The sequence below is a fragment of the Choloepus didactylus genome, chromosome X (assembly GCF_015220235.1).
Source record: "Choloepus didactylus isolate mChoDid1 chromosome X, mChoDid1.pri, whole genome shotgun sequence".
NCBI classification, from domain to species: domain Eukaryota; kingdom Metazoa; phylum Chordata; class Mammalia; order Pilosa; family Megalonychidae; genus Choloepus; species Choloepus didactylus.
Window position 1 is genome coordinate 1,549,662 of NC_051334.1, and position 24,565 is coordinate 1,574,226.

General features: G+C 41.3%; 1 protein-coding gene across 2 annotated transcripts in view; it reads left to right on the forward strand.

The window, feature by feature from the left end:
- LOC119522832 (pseudouridine-5'-phosphatase-like) overlaps positions 1-24,565 on the forward strand; it is a 224,551-nt gene that overhangs the window by 171,101 nt on the left and 28,885 nt on the right. Inside the window, exon 5 of one of the 2 annotated variants that reach the window (XM_037821500.1) lies at positions 10,189-10,893. The exons of the other annotated variant lie outside the window; for it this stretch is intronic. Within the exon in view, the coding sequence (XP_037677428.1) occupies positions 10,189-10,209 (21 nt within the window). The 3' untranslated portion in view covers positions 10,210-10,893. Of the gene's footprint in view, positions 1-10,188; positions 10,894-24,565 lie in introns of those variants that run through there. 2 annotated transcript variants of the gene reach the window in all.

Consider the following 24,565-nt stretch of genomic DNA (forward strand, 5'->3'; position numbering starts at 1 on the left):
GCCTTTTGACTTTTCTGACAAAGTCCTTTGATGTACAAAAGTGTTTAATTTTGAGGAGATCCCATTTGTCTATTTGTTCTTTGGTTGCTCGTGCCTTGGGTGTGAGGTCTAAGAAACCACCTCCTTTCACAAGATCTTTAAGATATTGCCCTACATTTTCTTCTAAGAGTTTTATGGTCTTGGTGCTAATGTTTAGGTCTTTGATCCACTTTGAGTTAATTTTGGTATAAGGTGTGAGATGGACATCCTCTTTCATTCTTTTGGAAATGGATATCCAGTTCTCCAAACCCCATTTATTGAACAGGCTGCGCTTTCCCAGTTGCTTCGGCTTCACTGCCTTATCAAAGATCAGTTGTCCATAGATGCAAGGGTCTACTTCTGAACACTCAATTCGATTCCATTGATCAGTATATCTGTCCTTATGCCAGTACCATGCTGTTTTGAGCACTGTAGCTTTGTAATATGCTTCAAAGTCAGGTAGTGTGAGACCTCCCACTTCATTCCTCTTTCTCAAGACATTTTTGGCTATTCAGGGCACCTTACCCTTCCAAATAAATTTAGTTATTGGTTTTTCTATTTCTGTAAAGTAAGTTGTTGGGATTTGAATTGGTATTGCATTGAATCTGTAAATCAGTTTAGGTAAAATTGCCATCTTAACTATATTTAGTCTTCCAATCCATGAACATGGTATGTTCTTCCATTTTTTCAGGTCTTGTTCAATTTCTTTTAGCAGTTTCTTATAGTTTTCTATGTAAAGGTCTTTTGTGTCCTTGGTTAAGTTTATTCCTAAATACTTGATTCTTTTGGTTGCTATTGTAAATGGGATTTTTTTCTTGATTTCCTCCTCTTGTTGCACATTACTTGTGTATAGGAACACTACAGATTTTTGCGTGTTGATCTTGTAGCCTGCTACTTTGCTATATTCATTGACTAGTTCTAGTAGCTTTGCTGTAGATTTTTCTGGATTTCCTACATATAGAATCATGTCATCTGCAAATAGTGAAAGTTTTACTTCTTCCTCTCCAATTTGGATGCCTTTTATTTCTTTTTCTTGCCTAATTGCTCTAGCTAGAACTTCCAGCACAATGTTGAATAACAGTGGTGATAGTGGGCATCCCTGTCTTGTTCCTGATCTTAGAGGAAACGCTTTCAGTCTCTCCCCATTGAGTGTGATGTTAGCTGTGGGTTTTTCATATATTGCCTTTATCATATTGAAAAAGTTCCCTTCTATTCCTATCCTTTGAAGTGTTTTCATCAGGAAAGGATGTTGAATTTTGTCAAATGCCTTTTCTGCATCAATCGAGATGATCATGTGGTTCTTCTGCTTTGATTTATTGATGTGATGTATTACATTAATTGATTTTCTTGTGTTGAACCAGCCTTGCATACCTGGAATAAGTCCCACCTGGTCGTGGTGTATAATTCTTTTAATGTGCTGCGGGATTCGATTTGCGAGTATTTTGTTGAGGATTTTTGCGTCTATATTCATTAAAGAAATTGGTCTATAATTTTCTTTTTTTTGTAGTATCTTTGCCTGGTTTTGGTATTAGGGTGATGATGGCTTCATAGAATGAGTTAGGTAGCGTTCCCTCTTCTTCAATTTTTTTGAAGAGATTGAGCAGGATTGGTACTAATTCGTTCTTGAATGCTTGGTAGAATTCACATGTGAAACCATCTGGTCCTGGGCTTTTCCTTTTGGGAGCTTTTTGATGACTGACTCAATCTCTTTACTTGTGATTGGTTTGTTGAGGTCATCTATTTCTTCTTGAGTTAATGTTGGTTGTTTATGCTTTTCTAGGAAGTTGTCCATTTCATCTAAGTTGTCTAGTTTATTAGCATATAGTTGCTCATAGTATCTTCTCATTATCTCCTTAATTTCTGCAGGGTCGGTAGTTATATTTCCTTTCCCATTTCTGATTGCATTTATTTGCATCTGCTCTCTCTTTTTTTTTTTTGTTAGCCTAGCCAGTGGTCCATCGATTTTATTGATTTTCTCAAAGAACCAACTTCTGGTTTTGTTGATTCTCTCTATTGTTTTCCTGTTCTCAATTGCATTTATTTCTGCTCTAATCTTTGTTATTTCTTCCCTTCTACTTGCTTTGGGGTTAGTTTGCTGTTCTTTCTCTAATTCCTCCAGGTGAGCAGTTAACTCTTCAATTTTTGCTCTCTCTTCTCTTTTAATATAGGCATTTAGGGCAATAAATTTCCCTCTCATCACCGCTTTTGCTGCATCCCATAAGTTTTGATAAGTTGTGTTTTCATTGTCATTTGCCTGGAGGTATTTACTAATTTCTCTTGTAATTTCTTCCTTTACCCACTGGTTTTCTAAGAGGGTGTTGTTTATCCTCCATATGTTTGTGAATTTTATGACCTTCTGCCTTTTATTTATTTCCAACTTCATTCCATTGTGGTCTGAGAAAGTGTTTTGTATAATATCAATATTTTTAAATTTGTTGAGAGTTGCTTTGTGACCCAACATGTGGTCTATCCTAGAGAATGTTCCATGAGCACTTGAGAAAAAACTGTATCCTGCTGTTGTTGGATGTAGTGTTCTATAAATGTCTGTCAAGTCTAGTTCATTTATCATACAATTCAATATCTCTGTTTCTTTAGTGATCCTCTGTCTAGATGTTCTATCCATTGATGAGAGTGGTGTATTGAAGTCTCCAACTATTATTGTAGAGGTATCTATTTCTCCTTTCAGTGATCGCAGTGTTTGCCTCATGAATTTTGGGGCATTCTGGCTTGGTGCATAAATATTTATGACTGTTATGTTTTCTTGATGAATCGACCGTTTTATTAATATATAGTGACCTTCTTTGTCTCTTTTAATTGTTTCGCTTTTGAAGTCTAACTTGTCTGATATTAATATAGCTACTCCTGCTTTTTTCTGGTTGTTGTTTGCATGAAATATCTTTTTCCAACCTTTCACTTTCAGTCTATGTTTGTCCTTGTGTCTAAAGTGAGTTTCTTGTAGACAGCATATAGATGTGTCCTGTTTTTTAATCCATTCTGCCAGTCTGTGTCTTTTTATTGGGGAGTTTAATCCATTTACATTTAGTGTTATTACTGTAAGGGCAGTACTTTCTACTACCATTTTTTTTTTTTTGGAATTTATATGTCATATCTTATTTTTTCCTCTCCTTTTACCTTTCCTGATAATCTTCATTTCTGCACTCTTCTCCAACTCTCTCTCTCCTGTCTTTTCCTATCAGCCTGTAGCACTCCCTTTAGTATTTCTTGTAGTGCCAGTCTCTTATTCACAAACTCTCTCGGTGTCTGTTTGTCTGAAAATGTTTTAATCTCTCCCTCATTTTTGAAGGAAAGTTTTGCTGGATATAGAATTCTTGGTTGGCAGTTTTTCTCTTTCAGTATCTTAAATATATCATGCCACTGTCTTCTTGCCTCCATGGTTTCTGCAGAGAAATCTGTACATAGTCTTATTGACCTTCCCTTGTATGTGATGGATTGCTTTTCTCTTGCTGCTTTCAGAATCCTCTCTTTGTCTTTGACATTGGACAATCTGGCCAGTAAGTGTCTTGGAGTAGGTCTATTGGGATCTATTCTATTTGGGGTACGTTGTACTTCTTGAATCTCTAATTTTCTGTCTTTTATAAGAGTTGGGAAATTTTCAGTGAATATGTCTTCTATTACTCTTTCTGCCCCTTTTCCCTTCTCTTCTTCTGGCATACCCATAACACGTATATTTGTGCGTTTCATGTTGTCACTCAGCTCCCTAAGACCCTGCTCATATTTTTCCATTTTTTTCACCATCTGTTCTTTTGTGTGTATGAATTCAAATGACCTGTCTTCCAGTTCCCTGATCCTTTCTTCTGCCTGTTCAAATCTACTGTTGTGTCCCTCCATTGTGTTTTTCATCTCCTCCATTGTAGCCTTCATTCCCATGAGTTCTGCCATTTGTTTTTTTAAGTTTATGAATTCTTCTTTATGGTCAGCCAGTGTCTTCTTTATATCCTTCAGCTCTTTTGCTATATCTTCCTTCATTTCATCAAATTTATTTAGCATTAGTTGCCTCCACTCCTGTGTCTCAGCTGAGCTATTAGTTTGTTCCTTTGGCTGGTCCATGTTTTCGTGTTTCCTGGTATGGCTTGTTATCTTAACTTGTCTAGGCATCTGATTTTCTTGATTAGTTTATTTTGGAGCTTGTTTTCTGTCTTTTACCTAGTGGTTTTCTTGTTGGTTGGCTTTGTTCTCTGGCCTCTGTTATTCAGTTCAACTTATTCTAGACCTCTAACTTAGGTTCTATTTAGTTGATCAGAATTTTTCCCCTCTTGTTTTTTCTGTTTGTTGCTCTGCCTCTATGTAACCTTTTTGTGAGTGGGTCTCCTCAGATATGGTCGACCCTAGTCAGATTTTCCCAGTCTAGTGAGGCCCAGGTCTCATTGGGAGGGTATGGAGTTTTCCTGAGAATGAGACCCTCCTATGAGGCCTTTAGAATTGGTGCTTTTCCTCTCCTGTCCATCAGGTGGCGCTGGCCAGCCCACAGCTCCCCCACCAGTGTAAGGAGGTATGTAGACTATAGTTCTCCTGGTGACTCTGATCCTGTCAGGGGCGTGGCTGACTGAAGGGGGAATCTGAATTCCAGCCCCTGGGGTCTGAATTCCCAGAAGGAGGACTGCCAGTTGAGCTGGACCTCCCTCCACTCTCCCAATCCTCAGAACTCCAGTTGTCTCTCAGGGGCACTATTCCCTTCTCCCCTCTCCTCTTTGGGGCCTCTCCAGGTAGATTCCTTGGTCAGCCTGAGTTGCCAATTAAAGATGGGGGTGGAGACCTTCAGTAGTGAATATGGAACTCAAAGACACTGTGGGTACTCTGTCTCCCCCAAGCCCTGCGCAGTCCCCCAACCTGGGCCTTCCGATGGAAAATAACCACATATATTACTTTTAGATTTAAAAAAAAAAAAAAAAAAAATAGAAAAGAAATCAAGAAAAAGAAAAAAGGAAAAAAACAAAAGAAGAGTCTCTTTTAAAAGTCTTTCCCCAGCCTGGAAGTTTTGTCAGTGTCAGAATAGAGCATTTAAAGATATGCTTTGGGCTATTGTCTGATAATTACTCTCCAACTGCTTCAGTTCCACCCCTGCCGGGGGCTATTGAAATGCAAAAAGATAAGGGATCAGTGAGAAGCCAGAAGGGACAAAATGTAGGGGGAAAAAAAATGGCTTTTTTGGAGTCTGGGAATGGGTGCCCCCTTTTACGTGCTCCCACTTCTCGGAGCCCAGCCCTTCTTTAGCACCCCAGCTCCCAAATTTAGTTAATTAATTTGTTAATTAATTCTGCAGTTGAGGCTGGGTTGAGCCTCCCTTCTTGCCCTCAGCAGATTGCTGTTTTTTGGTGTGTTATTTTCCCCCCTTTCAGGGAGCCGGCAGCAAGACAGTCTGTGAGGTCTGGGTGGGGAGGGGCGCCAGACCCCTGGTCCGGGGAACTTACAATGTTCGCTGCGATCTCAGCTTTTCCTCCAATTCCAAACTTGTGTCCAATGTGCGACTGGTTACTGGAGACCCTGAAAGCACTGTTTCATATAGTTCTTGGGTAATTGCCAGCTGCTCTAGGGGAGAGACGAAATTCTGCTCCTCACCACTCCGCCATCTTGCCCCGCCTCCCCTCAACTGCTTATTGTTTAAAGCAAGCACTTAGAAAGAAATAAATCGCTAGCTCTCATGGAAGAGCATGTATTCCATGCTTTAGGGGGTTGTTACCATAATATTATGCATCAAGAGGTAATTTTCCAAATGACACTTTGGTGACCCCAAGCACCTTATATCACCAAAGAGAGCATTGGGTTGTGACTGTTCAGTGCAAAACTGGTCATTGGCATTCTCTTTTCAAACAATCAAGCAAGTGGCACACAGAGGGCAAAGGTGCTTTAATTCTTTGGACTGTGGTTTGGGTCCAAGTGGATATTGCTGTTTCCTTGCTTCAGGTACTGAATTTGGAGAATAGTCATGGGGGAAACAACTCGAAGACATGTCATTGTCTGGCAAGGCAGTTGGGATTTGTTGACCACCATATTTGTAAAACTAGATTAATAACCTCTTGAGTGAAGCAACCACATATAATTCAACTTTATATTTCTGACTGCTTGCAGCAGTGCCTGGTAGCAAACACAAAGGCAGCTCAATACCCATTTGTTGAGTTAGCAGACCTCCCCCAAAGTGGAGAAGTGGATCTTTTCATAACTACACGGTTTTCCTTTTTATTCAATAGCTTTAATTCTCCTGATAGCCCATAGAATGTGCATTTTCCATGCAGTTTTCAATATATTTTCCAGAAAATAAGATGTATGCTTATGCCATTTCAATTGAAAGAGCTTTTGAATAGGAGTGTTATAGCCATTTGAAAATAAGAACTTGCTATTTGGATTATGCAAAAGACTTTGTCTAAAGTACTCTGTTTGCAAATAAAGCCCTCTGTTGCTTTTAATATAGATCTGGTCCATATAGTATTTCCTAGAACATAGCACTTGAAAAGTACCAGAATAGGTATGCTAACAAGAGTCACTCATCCCTGTGTGGTTTGAACAATTGTGGGTTTTTGTAGAAAAATGTGGCAAAATGAAGAACTCGGCAAAACGTCACTAAAGAGTCAATTCCTCTCTCAAGCATAGAGCCAGCTTCCAGGGATCAGAAGCAATGGCTTTAGAACCTTTCCTCTCTTTTGATGCGTGCACAGAATGTAGAGCATGAAGGGATTAAATGCAACTTCCTGAACCACTTCCCTGGGAAACACTTTTGCGTGTGGCTGGGACTCGTGACGGTGTTCTTTGTCCCCATGGGGTGAAGATCCCCTTCCCCTCCCCAACGTCCAGCGGAAGTGACCGTGGCCTGAGGCAGGGACTGGGCCCTCGCCTGCCAGCACGCCTCCCTCCGCACCTCTACAGGTCCATGTTCTAGAAACAGAGACCTTTGCGGCATCTCACAACAGCCAGCGCATTTCTCCAGAGTGGCCGGAAGTACACCACAGACACAGTGTTTCATGAGAATGTCAAACAAAGAAGCAAAAACAACACAGTGAGAAAGGGGAATGCTGGGCACAGGCCAGATGGTGAAAGAAAAAAAAGGACCCAGAGGCGAACTGTGCCTGGATTGGACACGGTTCTCTCTACACCTTGCTCAGGCATTGCTTAGCCAGGAGGAGTTGGAGCAGAGTGCTGAATCCATATATCCTTCGTAATTCATTGCATTTAGAGGCGGCCATAGTTCTCACTGCAGGCAGTCAGCCCAGCTACCACCAAAATTCCTCTTGCCTTCTTCAAAAAAGATCTTCTCCAAGAACATCTCCAAGAACTGCTATGTTTTGAGAATTTGTGTATTGGGTGAATAATTATGCTTGGTATAAGCAAACAGAGAAGGTGAAGCCAGCTGGGCAGGCGAAGTGAGGACATGTATTGACAAACTGACACCATCAAGGATGATGAACAGTAGGCCAGGGTGGGAACCAGAACTGCTCGTGCATTGAATCGTAGAAATTAATTCTGTACAGGCTGTGGGTGAGTCCTGTGGGTGGTTCTTGTTGGAAGCACAAATGCAAATGCTCAGCTTCCTGAGTGTCCAGGCCCTGTGCACTGGGCATATCAAGGAAGTTTCTGAGGATGCACGGAAAGAAGGTTCTATGTAGTTGCATTTCATAGGACATAGCTGGTGCCAGGGTTATGGGGCCATGACATTCCTCGGTGGACTCACAAAGCGCTGGGTCTCTGGAAAGAAGCCCGACGAGCCTCTTTCTTTACCCCATTGGGGCGCAGGTGACTATAAGCTCACTTCATGCCCCTTACAAAGGCCTTCTTTTTTCTTTTTAACAGCTTTGTTGAGATATCATTCCCATACCATGTGAATTGTTCCATCTAAAGTATATAATTCAGTGGCTGTTATTATATTCACAGAGTTGTGTATCCATCACCGCAGTCGATTTTAGAACATTTCGTTACCCCAAAAAGAAACTCTGTAACCTGTAACCTTCAACCCCCAATTCTCCCATCCACACCACAGCCTATTGCAACCACCAAACTGCTTTCTGTGTCTATAGATTTGCCTATTCTAGATATTTCATATAAGCGGAGTCATACAAAACATTGTCATTGGTGACTGGCTTCTTGCATTTAGTATGAAGTTCTCGTGGTTCGTTCATGGTGTAGCATGTATCAGAATTTCATTCCTTTTTATACCTGAATAATATTCCATGGTATGGATAGACCACATTTTGTTTTCCCATTCATCAGTTGATGGGTGAACCTTGGACAAAACCAAATAGCATTCCACACCCTGGCTTCTTGTGCTGTCAACTAGCTTATTCTGTCTATGTGTTGTATATGTTCCTATACCTTAGGTTTGCATTGCAAAGCGTACTCCATTGGAATCAAAGATGTTTTCAAGAGATAAAGACCCCATTTCCTCCTGGGTGAAAATATTGGCATGTAGGAGGAACAGCTGTATCCTGTCTCAAAAGATGTTTTCAGGAAGGAAACATCCATTTGGTCCAATGGTACTTTAATGAAGCCTGGCCAGAGGGCATTCACACCGTGATAGAAGATGTGAGATGTGTGGCCAGGGGAACTTGGCTCTAGTTTTGGTTGAGCTCTTCCTTGGCTGTGACAAACACACCACGCCTGCTCCTTTTTCCATGTTCTCAGCCGCTTTCATTTCCCATCCCCCCTTGCCGTTAGGTGAGCCCAAGTGCCCAGGTCCACCCCCCACAGGAGTTGAGCAGAAGTGCAGTGTGCCAGGCATGACCTGTTCAAGTCTGCACAAGGCTTCCTCCGTGCTGTCTCCCAGCTGACTGCAGCGGTGATGGCAGTGAGATGGGGAGTTGAAGATGACAGAGGCACATCAGGTTGGATCCATGAATGATGGAGCAGAGGCTTCCAGTGCCATCCAGGCACAAACTGAACATGGTTTATGATAGTGGCAGCATCTGAGACAGGACATATTCAGCCTCTTTGTTACAGCAGCTCAGCCTTCCCTGAGACACTAGCTGTGGTAAATAGTATTCCCCCTCAGAACCTCACCTGTCAATTGGGAATGGTTAAGGTACCAATACCATCTGTTCTGCTGAGGGCAAATTAAATTGTGCCTATAAACTGCTTTGTTACTGTACATTGGTATGCAGACACCTATGGTTAGAATTGAGATGGCTGTGAGAAATTATTGCTTATCAGTTGTAGATGAAACTATAGATTTATTCACATAGAAGGTGCCAGAAATGTAGGTTTTAGAAAATATGGAAAGAGACCAACAAATAGCCATGCACTGTTGAAACATTCTAAATCTTGGCTTCTCATGGAACTCAGAAAATGAAAAAAAAAAATCAAAACAATCATTTGCAATGGACATGGTTTAGACTATTAGGGAAAATTAAAAGAAACTTCTCCACTAACTGAATTCATAGCATCAAAGTTTGCATATTCTGGGGACTATATAATTATTTAGACACTGGCTCAGGGACATTTAACAGAATAGGAACTTTTCAAAGTGACTGTTACATGGAAGACAAGTTCCTGTTGCAGAAATAGTAGAATCTAATCCAAACAACAGACTTTATGGAATTGTCATCTCTTTTATATGAAAGTGCTGATTGAAAATGAGACAGAAATATGAGAGATAAATACCTACAATTGCAAGCTAAGGGCCTTGAGATGGAGAGATTGTCCTGGATTACCTGGGTTGCCTGGAGGAAATTACAAATGTCCTTAAAAAATGGGAGAGGGAGGCAGGGGAGTCAGAGAATGGCTTGTGGCTGCATCCCTCCTGTCTGATGCCATCTTCCCATGGCTTTCTCTGTGTTTCTGTCCCTTCTCCTCTTCCTGTAAGGACACCCGTCTGGGATTCAGCACCCACCCTCAACCCAGGATGACCTCATCTCAAGGTCCTTAACTTAATTGCATCTGCAAAGACCCTATTTCCAAATAAGGCCAAATTCTGGCGTTCTGGGTGGAGTTTTGGGGGGAAGCTCTTTAACCCACTACAGACGTTGACTGCTGGAACACTACGCAGTTCTTACCACCTGTATCTTCCATGTGTCCCACGGGCTCACCAGTATGCAATTGCCGTTATTCATGATTATGCACTACTTTGGCACTTCCACTCAGAGGATAGTTGGGAACTGAAATTTTCCATTAAGGAAGTGATTTTCCTCGCATTGTTTAGAAAAAATTCATTTGCTTTTCCACTTTTAGGCATGGCTTCGTTGGACATGAGTAAGGGAGTGCATTGTCGTTCCCGCTGCAGCTGAGAGATGCTAATGCCTGTGAGATTCACTTCAGTGGTGCTGTAGAGACCACGGAGCTGTGGGGGAAAGGAGGGAGCTTCCTCAGTTCAGACCCCACTCCAGAAACCCCTTGACGATTTCACCAATTGTGGTTTAGCATCCTGCAGGCTGTCCCTGGTCCGTGTGATTTCTTCCATCCCCGATTCCATAAACACCAAGATATCAGGGAAGAGTTTGTGTGACTCAGAGTACACAGCATATGATAGAATGAATGACAAGTGACTTGCTGCTAAGAATGGGCTCCGGGCATTTCAGTGGGACGATCTGGAGCGGAAGTCGGAGAACTGTGCCCACCTGCATCGTTCAGAGTCAGAGGGAGAAAATCCAGCCCTGCAATAAGTGATTAATCTCAGGCATTTTGCACACAGTAGTGGCAGATCATGCCTCTCTCTCTAGAAGTAAATGTATAAACAATTTACTGAAAGTGGACACTGAGCAGGTGCAGGGGCAGAAGCTAAGAATGTTCTGCAAACTTCACCAACACCAGAGCAGAGAGTGTAGACCAGCGTTTCCCAACATTATTTCATTATCACCTGCTTTAAATGAGCCGTTTTAGACTTTTTTTCTTCATTGTATCCCCTAGGAAATTTTCCTATTACAGATAGACTATATTTCTGTTAATGTGTTGCATGTATATCTGTATTTTATATGTGAAAATAGTAAGATTTTTTACCCTCAGAGAACCAATTTTTACCTCTTTAGAGGTGATACTGCCCCAGTTGACAATGGTTGGGAAATAGGGGTGTTGAATGGTGAAAAAGAATAGAGATGAGGCAGAAAGGAAAGTATATGAGTTCTGGAAGGACCCAATTCAGGCAATATTTCTATATGTACATCTACATCTAATTGTGTTTTTATATATGTATGTACTTTGTATGTGCTTGTACTTTTAACTGTGTGTGTTTATTATAGCTTAAAATGTTCATAGTTCTCATTAGCAAGCGTTATTTATATTATGCTTAACACATTCTTTTTAGTCATTTTCACATAATTCCAAGAAGGAAAAAAGCCCACAGTTCTCCAAATATTATTTTATATAAATATTTATTGAATTGACAGATTCTGCTGCTCATGGAGAGGAAAACCAGTTAAGTAACATGTGAAATAACTCATTAAAATATGCTTTCCCATCCTAAGTATGGGAAGCAGCAATTTCTGTAGAAACTATGGAAATAGCAGAAAAGTAAAAATGAGAAACTAAAGAGTGTAAATGAGAAACTAAAATGTTCTCTATTGGGAAAAGCCCTGGTAAACATGTTTGGTGCCCGATTAACACACATATTCAGGTGATGTTAGGAAAGCGAGTGCAGCAGAAAGAACTGAAAAAGAGGATGTAGGTCTTCAAGAGGATGGAGATAAGAGCCTAAAGCCAGAAGTAGGAGCAGGGCAGGGGAAGGATCCAAGCCACAGATGAGGCCAGGAGCTGGGGTTCTGTGAGAAGGACCCAGGGCAGGTCCCACTAGGAAGCCAGGAGCTGGCAGTCTGTCCCAGGTGGTTTCCTGACACCGGCAGTGTCCAACAGGATGAAATTTGTGTCCTCTGCATGGCGTGATGCATGCCCGGCAGCTCCATTTAACTCGCTGGAGGCAGGGAGCATAGCTACCACCAAGTGCCAGGGAGGCTGGAGGCAGCACATTCAGTAAGAAAGAAAGAAGCTGTGGCCGTCATATGCAGAGAGACCAGGCTTGGAGGGGGGCTGAAATTTGGGGAGCCCCCCAGGAGATGGGGACTCCAAGAGCAAATGTTCAAGGCACTAATGTGGAGAGAATGTGTATGCTGAGGGGGTAGACCTGTCTGATTTGGGGGGTAGATCTATATAGAAGAGATCTATATAGCAGTCAAATCTGAAAAGATTGTGGATATCTTGAATTTCTGGGCAAGGAATTTGCATTCTGTCCTACCTGTTTTATTGCTCACTATCTTTTACTATGACCTCAGGAAAAACGGTTTCCTCATTTGAAGAATGGTCTGTTAATATTTAACTTAGGAGGCTCTTGTGAAATGTAAGTAGGAAATGTGTATAAAATTTTTATTATATTCCCTCATACCCAGAAGGTGCTCAAAATATGGATTTCCTTCTCTCCTAACAAAGAAGAGCCTCCAGGTTTAAGCAGGGAAGTTCTAGGAGAAATGTGATTTTTAAGAAAACTTTTTCTGGAGGAAAGAAAATAATAAACATGAAGTTAGAAATAAATTGAAAACAGAAAAAAGAAGCCTGATAGGAATAAGAAAGACATCTAAATTCTGGTATTTGAAAACTAATAAAATTTTTAAATTTTATGGTCAAAACTCCACATGGACTAATTAACAGTGCAGAAACTGGGCAGACACTATGTTTACCGGGTGAGCAGGGTAACTCCATCAAGTTACGGAGATCGTGGACCTCTTATACGGTGGGAGGAGAAGGGCGGCTTCTTCCCGCATCTCATCACCCCAGTGTAATCATCAGAAAAACTCTGGTTGAGGAAGTTCTACATGATATCTGACTGCCAAGGTCATGAAAAGAAAAACAAGGAAAGCCTCAGAAACTCTCAAAGCTTAGGGGAAACTAAGAAGACATGAAGATTAAATGCAGTGTGGAATCCTGGATTGGATACTGCAGCAGAAAAAGTTCATTGGTGGAAAAACTCGGAAAAATCCAAACAAAGTCTGTAACGTAGTTAAGGTAGTGCTCCAATATCGGTTTCATAGTTTTGACAAACATGCCAGTTATGTAAGCTAGGAATAGAGAAAAACTAAGTGAAGCAACTTTTAGCACTATCTTTGCAACAACTCTGTAAATGGAAAAATCAATCCAAAATCAAAACTTTTTTTTGAAAATGCCAGACAAGGAGAAAAGAGTTAAATAAGGAAGAGTTCCTAAATCCCTGATGGGCTATATAAATAATTTAATGCTGTCTGATCAGTATACTCCTCTTGATATCCCATGTTCTTAATAACGAGCATTTCCATGGCCACATACAGTGAGGGAGGAGATGGGGTCACCAGGAACCTTCTGAATAAAACCTTTATATAGAAATAGTCTAAGATGATGTCATCAGTACCTCCTGCATGTAAGACGCACTAAGACTGAAATTATATATTCAAATTTGAGTTTGGAGATATACCATCACCCAAAGGGAATCCAAGTGCACCCCTTTAAGGGGTTGGTGTTTCAAACCCTTTCTCCTCTATTACCAGATTAAAGGAAATCAGTATCTCTTAGAATTTTTATCTTTTCCTGTCACTGGTACTTTATTCTGGATCTAATGACCCACTTCACAGATATTCTGAAAATGTGGCAGCCAATCCAGGAATTTCAGAAACTGGGGAAGGTTTTCAGACCACGGAGTACTGTGAAGCATCAGCCGAAGGTACAACGTGGGGCAGTTCACTTGCATTTTGTGTTCATTCTTCCACTACCTGGGTGTATCCTGATATCAGGTGACTGTTCACTCGAGAATCAGATAGAGCCCTGATAGCCCCGGTTCCATGTCATCTCAAAGGACCCCAGTGCCCTTGCCCTGCTTCTCATGTAAATGTTTTCCAAGGAAATGGACTCTATCAAAACACAACTGTCCCTTGCGGGAAATAGAGCTCCTATTCCTGCTGCAGCCACGTCACACTCCATGCCTTCTGCCTATGAAGAGAGGGGTGACACCAGAAGACATTCTGACAATCCACCTGGGCCCAAGTGATCACCTCCCCAAACAGTGCAGGTGGGCAGAGAGCATTGGTGGCTGATGCCCTTGAGTGGGCAGACTGCCTGTTTCAGCATCCTGCTCCAAATTGCTACTGCACACAGGGCCTGTCTTATCATATATAGACATACACATATTTTTGAATGAGTCACCCTCAGGGCAATTTTCAGAAACCAAAGCCTACAGACTGTATTTCCACCAAACCCTGGCCTGGGCCATTCCCTCTCACTGTTGAAGAGCCAGTGTGCAATCTGTGCAGACGGCCATGGTCCTTTCCTGTTGACTCCACAAAGGTGGCTTCTTCTCGTAGTGATCACTCCCTGAGAACTAAAATGGAACCCCCAACTCTGCCTCACTTCTCTTCTTGCCTAGGCAATCACTCATTCATTCAACAAACATTTTACAGAATTACTTCTTATACAGCTTGCAGTCTCGCAGGTCACAGTGGGAAGAGGGGGTGGTAGGCAACCCCGACATGGTGATAAGTGCTAACTGCAGGGGAATTAGCTGGTATTGTGGGAGCATGCACCTCCATCTCTCTCACTGGGGCAGAATAGTGTTCTGGTGGAACAGCAGAATCCGAGCTGGCTCCTTGAGCATGAATCTGAGCCATGCAGGTGAAGACTCACCTGTGGGAGGTCTGGAGAATGTTCCAGGAAGAGGGGACCACACTGTGATTCTCCAGAAGCAAGATAGAGCATGGTGCATTTCAGGAATGAGTGCAAAGACCTTGTGGTTTGATATATGGGATAAATTTTGAGCTGGGCTGTGATCAAAAGCCAGATCATGCAGAGTCTTATGGAGTTTGGTATGCAGACTTCTACAGTGGCTTCCAAAAATCCCCAGCTTCTGCTACTCCTTGCCCTCCCTTGCATGTGTGCCAGACCAAGTGATATGCTTCTAAGCAATAGAATATGGCAAGAGGACAGGAAGTCAGTCCTGTGATGAGATTATAAAACTGCGACTCTGTGTTGTTCTCTCTATTGGAAGCAAGCCGCCGTGTTAGAGAACTCCCCATGGCAAGGAGTGGAGCTTGTCCTCTGGCCGACACCAACAGCCTGCTAAGCACGGAGTCCTGCCAACGGCCATGAAAGTGAACTTGGAAGCAGATCCTTGCCCAGTGGAGCCTTAAGGTGAGACCCCAGCCCGGGCTGACTGCCTCATGAGAGACTCTGAAGCCGAGGACTGAGCTAAGCTGTGCGTGGATTACTGACCCATGGCTGCCAGGAGATAATAAATGTGTGTTGTCCTTAACTAAGGTTTGGGATAACTTGTTATGCAGCAGTAGACAACTAACACATGGAGTTTGGACAGTATCCTAAGGGGAACCAAAAGCAATCCCTCTACACAACAATAAATGGAAGAAATTTTGTTCAGTAGGGTTCTCTGCAGGGGAACTGCTGCAAGCAATCAGCAGCTTGGGGTGGGAGATTCTTAGAGGGGTCAGCCCTGAACCCAGTGCCCTTTGGTTTTGTGGAGCATGGAGTTTGGTAGGGTATCTGAGTTTAATGCCCTTGCTTTGTAGGTGAGATGCAGATCATCCAAGCAGGAAGGGGGTAAGGAGGGAGGTTAGGAGAGAAAAGAACCTGACAAGGCAGACAAGATAATCAAGATCTGGAGAATTATAGGCTCAGAGGTGTGTGAAGTCAAAACCCTCCATCTCACTTATCATATGTTTAATAAAGTCTGCAGTATATATTCACAAAACACCATGCGTGAACAGAAATTGTATGGAAACTGGCAAAACAGGCACATCCATGCAGACCGTTTGCATCAGGCAACTCAGATAAAGTGGCATCTGTCTTCTGCGGTGTCTATGAGTGCATATCCTGGAGTGAGGAGGCCCTGGTTTATACATCCTTGTTATATTTTCTGTGCAGTGATAAAGGTTGAGCCTAGGAAACCCTGATATCTTCTGCTCCCTTTAGTGATGCCAAGCTGGACCATCAAGACTGTGCTCTTAAATCAGGTTTTCCCCTGCCTCTTCCCCGGGCAAGGCACCAGCCTAATTACTGTTCAGATTTCCATGAGAATGTGCAGTTCCCTTTGTTTCCAGACCCATTAGGTGCCTGCACCCTTGGAACATCTATTTCTTTTCTTCCCACTTCAGGCTTATTTCATCCACGTTCTGGGAGGAAAGATGAGCACATTCATACATACATTGTTCAATGTATGACGTGCAAACTAAGGACAGTTTTTAGAGGTGAGAAGCCATCATCCTTTCCTCTAGCATTGTCCCAAAAACCTTGGTGTTTGGGTGTTGTCTGGGTCCGGCAGCACCTGCCCCACCTGGGAACTTGTTTGAAATTAGAATCTCAGACCTGTCCCATATTTGCTGAATCTGAATCCATAATTTTAACAAGAACCCAGCAGATTCCTGTGCACATTGGCGTTGGAGAAGCTTTACTCTAAAATATGAAATCTTGACAGCACCCACGAAGCAAGAAGGGGCAGAGGAGGACAGAGCTGGTGGTTGGGGACCCTGAGTGGAGGCGGAAGGGCAGAAACCACACTTCAGCACTTTTGTTCCCTGCACATCTCAGGCGAATTTTATTAGATGAGCAAACTGTCAGCTTAACACAATGACCCTTATTCAAACAGTGATTGAGAAAAGGCACTTCTTTCCTCCTCTTTTCTAAAACCTGCAAATAGCTGTCAAAACCAAAGAATGATTTTAAGTGAGTTCTCAGCTGAGTCGTTATAAAAACAGTACTTTTGTGTGCAAGGAGAATGGGAAATAGTCTTTGCTGTATGCAGGACCTACCTCTTCATTTCTTTTATCTGCCCGCAAAAGTCCTGGAGGAACGGCAGGCAAGGAAACAGAGGAGATGTCTGATTTTCTCCTTTTCCCTTTCCCTGGATGTGAAAGCTGGCATCACTTGAAAACTCAATGGGGAATATTGTGGCTAAAGGTTAAATTCATAGCTTGATCTCCTTAGAAGACAAATAAAATCACCCATGTCTTAGCATCTCTCTATAACTTGAATCATTGTCAAATTAAGAATGATATGGTTCATGATTTTGATGGGGTTTATATTCAATTCAAATGAAAAATCCCCTTTTATTTGAATACTGCTTAGATTAATAACTTTCTAGTCCACCTTGGTGATGAGATACAATAGCAAACCTACACATCTGTTAGTTTCTATATGTGTCTTTCTCAGCTCTGCCATTTTGTGTGTTGGTTGCCTTTAGACCAACTGCATATGATGCAACTTTTAAATTAATTTCTCTTTCTCTAAGTACCAAATTAACACATGTTCACTTTTTAAATCTAGAAAAGTTCAATAAGCAAAAAGAACAAAATGAAGATCAAAATAATCTCACCACCGATAAAAACGTAATTTATTGCAAATCCTTTCTCTGAGCAAGACTCAGAGGATGTTTTTCTACAAAATTGGATCATTATGTACATACCACATTGTGAGGCTTTTTTATTTTATATATTATTCACATTTTTCTGTGCAATTCATAATTTTCTTTGATAGCTTGTTTATTGGCTACATATTGCTCCATTTATGAACATTGCACATTGTATCCAACTATCTGTAATTATTGGGCACTTAACTTGTTGTCAGTTCTGCTAAAGCAGCCTGTAGTTAAATTATTCTTTATATCCATTTTCATTTCCTTAGGATACATTAACTTGAGTCTGACACAAAGTGTGTGCATAACTTTATGATTTGTATGTTTCTATGTTTCTCTTTACATTTTTTCTATTTACGCTTTCCCCAATAGGCTCTGCTCTCCTGACAACCTCTGGGAACCCTATTAATAATCATCTTTACAAACTTCATAGGTTAAAAAGGACTATCCCATCCTTTTCTGTTTACATTTGTTTGATTTTCATGTGTTCACTGACCAATTTTCTTTCTTTCCTCAATTGTTCCTTCATCTTCTTTGCTCATTTTTTATTAATGTTTCCTAGTGGTTATACTTTAAAAACAGATAAAGTACAAATATAATAGATTTTATAGCATAAAATATATTTTTTAATTATAAAAATTGGAAAAAAATACAGACATGTAAATGTAAGTTGGAAATCACTTCTTCCAAGTTCTTCCTCCATATCCAAGCCCCCTGGGATAACCAATTTGGATCTGTCTTATTCCAGTCTCTTTACTGCATAATATTGTAAACATATATAGTATAATTTAAAATTTAAGTGGAATCATCTTGAATATTCTATTACGCATAACCGTGAGCCCATAAATTCCTATTTTTCAAGCCAACGCATTGTACAGTATCTGTCATAGCAACGTGGCAACTGTAACCTGCACTTACAGAAGGTGGACAGCTTAGCACAGGTACAGCTGTGAACCTCTTTCAAATAGGTGTCTCTGACAGGTTTGAGTGGGCACAGCACAGATCTTTTTTTTTTTTTTCCCTAGAGGAAATGAAAATTCCCTGGTTAGGTGATGTTTTCTTGAGACTTCAGATAAGCTAGTTCCACATGCTTGAGAAGAAGAAAAGACGGGATCTGCAAAATTGGGGTTTAGGCAATAGCTGATGGTGCTGGTAAGGAATGGGGGTGGGTACCAGACTTGAGGGCCGGCAGACAGTGAGAATGATCTCACCAGCCCTCCTGAAAGCCAGACTTCTCTCGGTGCCAATTCTGAGCCCAAGACCTGGTAGGTTCTATGTCACTGTTAAATTAATGAAATTAATTCAAAGAAGTAAAACCTCAGAACAGTAGCAGTCACCTGGAATTTAAATAGCAAGTACAAGCCACAGAAATGACCAAATCGAAGGGCCCGAATTTGGACCTTTTCCTTTCCTCTCTGTTCATTTTAAATTATGTAGCCATGACTTTAGGGCATAAGCCCTTGAGAAGCAGAGAACAGATGTGTTTAACTGTTTTATTGAGGGGGAATAAAATATTCATGTCTGCCTCAAGTAGTAGTGTGTTAGATGCTTCCAAAAGGGTTGAAAATGAACTACCAGTTAAGGGAGCTTAAAACTCAATGCTGAAAGGCAGTTTCTTGTAACTGGTAAACTGCCAACATCATCCTCTTGAGTTTTAAATATTGTGTGTAGAGATAGTGACTACCCACTGAATATTTCTATTAGTAGTAAAAACAGTGTTTTCCAGAATGTTGAGGTTTTATTCCTCACCTATCTTGCTAAATGTCTAAGCTTTAGGATAAATGTTGCCTGCTTTCTCAACCCCTTACAGTGGATAAAGCATCTGAGTGAAATGTTCGTTGGGTTCCAAGCATGTGAACCACAAAAGCAAAAAAATCCAAATAACAAAAATCTGGGATAATGAATGAAATGGCTTTGCCTCTGAGCTAAAGCACATGGGTGAATCACAGTTTCTTGGGTGAAAAGACTTTTTTCCAAGATGAGAGCAATCTTTAAAATACTTTAGATATTAAAGCAACTGCTGAAATGTTATTGGCAAAGGAGGAAATGTTGTAATATTCTATTTTAATATTTCAGGAGTCCTAATGATTAAGGCTTCAGGAGATGTGTAAGTGGTAGAATGATTTGGAGATATATAAGAAAGTGTTGAAATGACCTTAAAAAGCCCCTCACCCTGCCCAGCACCCATCAAGTTTGCTGAGATCCTACACCTCTCCCAGAATATCTTTTATTTCCTCCTTTCAATAGACACAGCCATGTAGAGGAAGATTCAGTCCCACTCTGATTACGGCAAATGTAGAAATAATCGTAGGCAATCTTCTTTGTATTTTGGAATTCCTTCTGTAAGAGCTATCCATAACACTTAAGTTTTTTCATGGATTAGCATGCTCAAGTTATAGAAATAAATGTCTTTTTAAAAAAGTATTGGGAAATTCATATTAAAGTATTAGATTATTGTCTTAGTTTGCTAATGCTGCAGAATGAAAAACACCAGAGATGGATAGGCTTTTATAAAACGGGGGTTTATTTCACTACACAGTTACAGTCTTAAGGCCACAAAGTGTCCAAGGTAACACATCAGCAATCGGGTACCTTCACTGGAGGATGGCCAATGGCGTCCGGAAAACCTCTGCTAGCTAGGAAGGCAGCTGGCGTCCACTCCAAAGCTCTGGCCTCAAAATGGCTTTCTCCCAGGACATTCCTCTCTAGCAAGCTTGCTCCTCTTCAGAACATCACTCCCAGCTGCACTCAGTTTCCTCTCTTTGAGTCAGCTCATTTATATAGCTCCACCGATCAAGGCCCACCCTGAATGGGCGGGGCCACGCCTCCATGGGAACATCTCATCAGAATCATCTCCCACAGCTGGGTGGGGCACACTCCAAGCAAATCCAACCATCACCAAAACTTCTGCCCCACACAACCACAAAGATAATGGCATTTGGGGGACACAATACATTCAAACCGGCACAATTATTTTCTCTATGCTCTGGCCCCTGTTACCTCTTTAAGGAAAACTCTCACAGATAATAATATATTTTCTCCATACTTTTGCAAGACTGTTGATAAAGATAAAAATCTATCTTGTCTAGATGGAAAAGAAATTGGATTTCCTCCACGTCCTTAAATGTAAAAGGTTTCAACAGATCTCTGAAAATGAGGGATGGAACCTCAAGATAAAAAGTTGTGCTTTGCATAAATCAGAGGACCCAAAGAGTCGAGAATGAGTTTGTAAAAAAGATAATTTTTAGCATACATTATAATTGGTCTGCCGGAGTACTTATCCATTATCAGCCTTTTTTAGTTATTACCGATTTTCTGGGACATAATGGATAATTGTGCTTAGGAATTTGAAAGTAAAATGTGACATTTGCATAAAGGTTCCATGTTCCCCTTTATGCCTGTTAGCTTCAGCAGGGTTGCTATTGCAAAAGAAAAAAAAAAAAGGTGCCTTATGAAGGTGGTTCTTTTTTTTTTTTTTTTTTTTTTCATTTTTATTGAGATTGTTCAGATACCATACAATTATCCAAAGATCCAAAGTGTACAATCACTTGCCCCTGGGTACCCTCATACAGCTGTGCATCCATCACCACACTTAATTTTTGTTCAATTTTTAGAAACTTTTCATTACTCCAGACAAGAAATAAAGTGGAAGATGAAAAAAGAAAAAAAGAAAAGGAAACTCTAAACCTCCCCTATCCCTAACCAATCCCCCTCAATTGTTGACTCGTAGTGTTGATATAGTACATTTGTTACTGTTTATGAAAAAATGTTGAAATACTACTAACTGTAGTATATAGTTTGTAATAGGTATATAGTTCTTCCCTATATGCCCCTCTATTATTAACTTCTAATTGTATTGTCATACATTTGTTCTGGTTCATGAAGTGATTTCTGGTATTTGTACAGTTGATCATGGACATTGCCCACCATAGGATTCAGTTTTATACATTTCCATCTTTTGACCTCCAACTTTCCTTCTGGTGACATATATGACTCTGAGCTTCCCCTTTCCACCTCATTCACACACCATTCGGCGCTGTTAGTTATTCTCACATCTTGCTACCAACACCCCTGTTCATTTCCAAACATTTAAGTTCATCCTAATTGAACATTCTGCTCATACTAAGCAAGAGCATCTACATTTCTTCCACAAGGCAGGAGGGAGAGTCAAAGAAGGTAGAGAGGCAAAAGAAAGAGGAAACAAAAAAAAAATGACAGCTAGGAAGCAGCAAAAGGAAAAATAACCTTAAATCAAAGTAGAATAAAGAATCAGACAATACCACCAATGTCAAGTGTCTAACATGCCTCCCCTATCCCCCCCTCTTATCTGCATTCACCTTGGTATATCACCTTTGTTACATTAAAGGAAGCATAATACAATGATTCTATTAGTTACAGTCTCTAGTTTATGCTGATTGCATCCCTCCCCCAATGCCTCCCCAGTTTTAACACCTTGCAAGGTTGACATTTGCTTGTTCTCCCTCGTAAAAGAACATATTTGTACATTTTATCACAATTGTTGAATACTCTAGATTTCACCAAGTTACACAGTCCCAGTCATTATCTTTCCTCCTTTCTTCTGGTATCTCACATGCTCCCCATCTTTCTCTCCCAACTGTATTCATAGTTACCTTTGTTCAGTGTACTTACATTGTTGTGCTACCATCTCCCCAAATTGTGTTCCAAACCACACACTCCTGTCTTCTATCACCCTGTAGTGCTCCCTTTAGTATTTCCTGTAGGGCAGGTGTCTTGTTCACAAAGTCTCTCATTGTCTGTTTGTCAGAAAATATTTTGAGCTCTCCCTCATATTTGAAGGACAGCTTTGCTGGATACAGGATTCTTGGTTGGTGGTTTTTCTCTTTCAGTATCTTAAATATATCACACTACTTCCTTCTTGCCTCCATGGTTTCTGCTGAGAGATCCGCACATAGTCTTATGAAGCTTCCTTTGTATGTAATGGATTGCTTTTCTCTTGCTGCTTTCAGGATTCTCTCTTTGTCTTTGACATTTGATAATCTGATTATTAAGTGTCTTGGCGTAGGCCTATTCATATCTCTTCTGTTTGGAGTACGCTGCGCTTCTTGGATCTGTAATTTTATGTCTTTCATAAGACATGGGAAATTTTCATTGATTATTTCCTCTATTATTGCTTCTGCCCCCTTTCCCTTCTCTTCTCCTTCTGGGACACCAATGATACGTACATTATTGTACTTTGTTTCATCCTTGAGTTCCCGGAGACGTTGCTCATATTTTTTCATTCTTTTCTCCATCTGCTCCTTTGCATGTAGGCTTTCAGGTGTTTTGTTCTCCAGTTCCTGGGTGTTTTCTTCTGCTACTTGAGATCTGCTGTTGTATGTTTCCATTGTGTCTTTCATCTCTTGTGTTGTGCCTTTCATTTCCATAGATTCTACTAGTAGGTTTTTTGAACTTTTGATTTCTGCCGTATACATGTCCAGTGCTTCCTTTATAGCCTCTATCTCTTTTGCGATATCTTCTCTAAACTTTTTGAATTGATTTAGCATTAGTTGTTTAAATTCCTGTATCTCAGTTGAAGTGTACGTTTGTTTCTTTGACTGGGCCATAACTTTGTTTTTCTTAGTGTAGGTTGTAATTTTCTGTTGTCGAGGCATGGTTTCCTTGGTTATCCAAATCAGGTTTTCCCAGACCAGAACAGGCTCAGGTCCCAGAGGGAAGAAATATTCAGTATCTGGTTTCCCTGCAGGTGTGTCTTAGAAAATTGCTCCACCCTGTGATGCCTTGGGTCACTGTGCTTTTCTGCCCAGCAGGTGATGCCTGTTAGCCTATAATTCTTGACTGGTGTGAGGAGGTGTGGCCGTGTTCCCCCAGGCTCTGGGGTCTGGTTCTGAATGGAAAGGGCCCCACCCCTTTCCTCCCAGAGAAGACAGACCCCCCAGGTGGAGGTCATTAGCATTTCAATGGTCTTACTCTCTGCTTGTGCTGTCTCCACCCTTCCCCCCCCCCCCCCCCCCCAGTCACAGCCCTGGAAACTTAAAATGACTGGGGCTTTCTCCACTGAGCCGAAAAAGAAACAGATAGTCCCCTTCAGACCCAGTCAAGGCGACCCTCCGGCTCTCCCAGGTCAGTCGTCACCCAAAGCCTCTGTCTGTTTTTTGGGGCTGCGTACCTGTAGTGAGCAGTTCACACTCGCTACTTAAAACCCCAGTTGGAGCTCAGCTGAGCTCTATTCGCTTGCTGGGGAGAGCTTCTCTATGGCACCACGAGGCTTTGCAGCTCGGGCTATGGGGGAGGGGGTCTCACAACCTGGTTCCGCAGGTTTTACTTACAGATTTTATGCTGTGTTCTCGGGCATTCCTCCCAATTCAGGTTGGTGTATGATGAGTAGATGGTCTTGTTTGTCCCCCCGCAGTTATTGTGGATTATTTACTAGTTGTTTCTGGTTTTTTGTAGTTGTTCCAGGGGGACTACTTAGCTTCCACTCCTCTCTATGCCGCCATCTTGACCCTAAACCCATGAAGGTGGTTCTTAAATTGGCATAATTCATGTGACCCTTGACCAGAAATGGGTCGCTTGCTCTTTTTGGCAAGACTTGCTGCTAGCTTTAATCCTTTCAGCTGAGCGAATGCTTGACTGTACAAGGATGAAGGGATGGAGGTTACCAAGTGCGGTGGACAGTACTTGCATTTCCAGAAAGACAGTGGGACAGAAAAAGCCTGTGCTTCCCCTGAGCAATTAGGGTCTGCAGCAACGCGGACCTCACACTTTTAATCATCAGTGGAGGGTCCTCCTGGCAAGAACCATCCATCCCCCCGTCAAGTGCTCGATTGTAACTGATGCCGGAGCTCAGGAAAGCCAGCCTTCCCAGTGCCACAGAAAGCCATCAGCCTGCCCTGAACCTTTCCACTTAGACTGCAAGTCTAAGATGATAAGCAGTCGACAAACCCAGGACCGAGGTTTGCTTTAATTATTATATATAGTGTAACAAATACACACATACAGACACATCTATGAATTTCTTTATAAACAAATACATTCCTTAAAGAAGAAGCTGATTGCATGAAGTGTACATGGAGATAAGTGACAAAATTAATTTTTGCTAATTTAGGGGCTTAGAGTGGTCTTGAAGCAGCATAAGAGTTAACTTAAGTTAGCATTTTAAACATTAAAGGTATTTTTTAAGTAGTATTTTCCTTCCCAGGTTTGCAGTAACAAAGCCCCACAAACTGGGTGGCTCAAAACAACAGAAATTTGCATTCT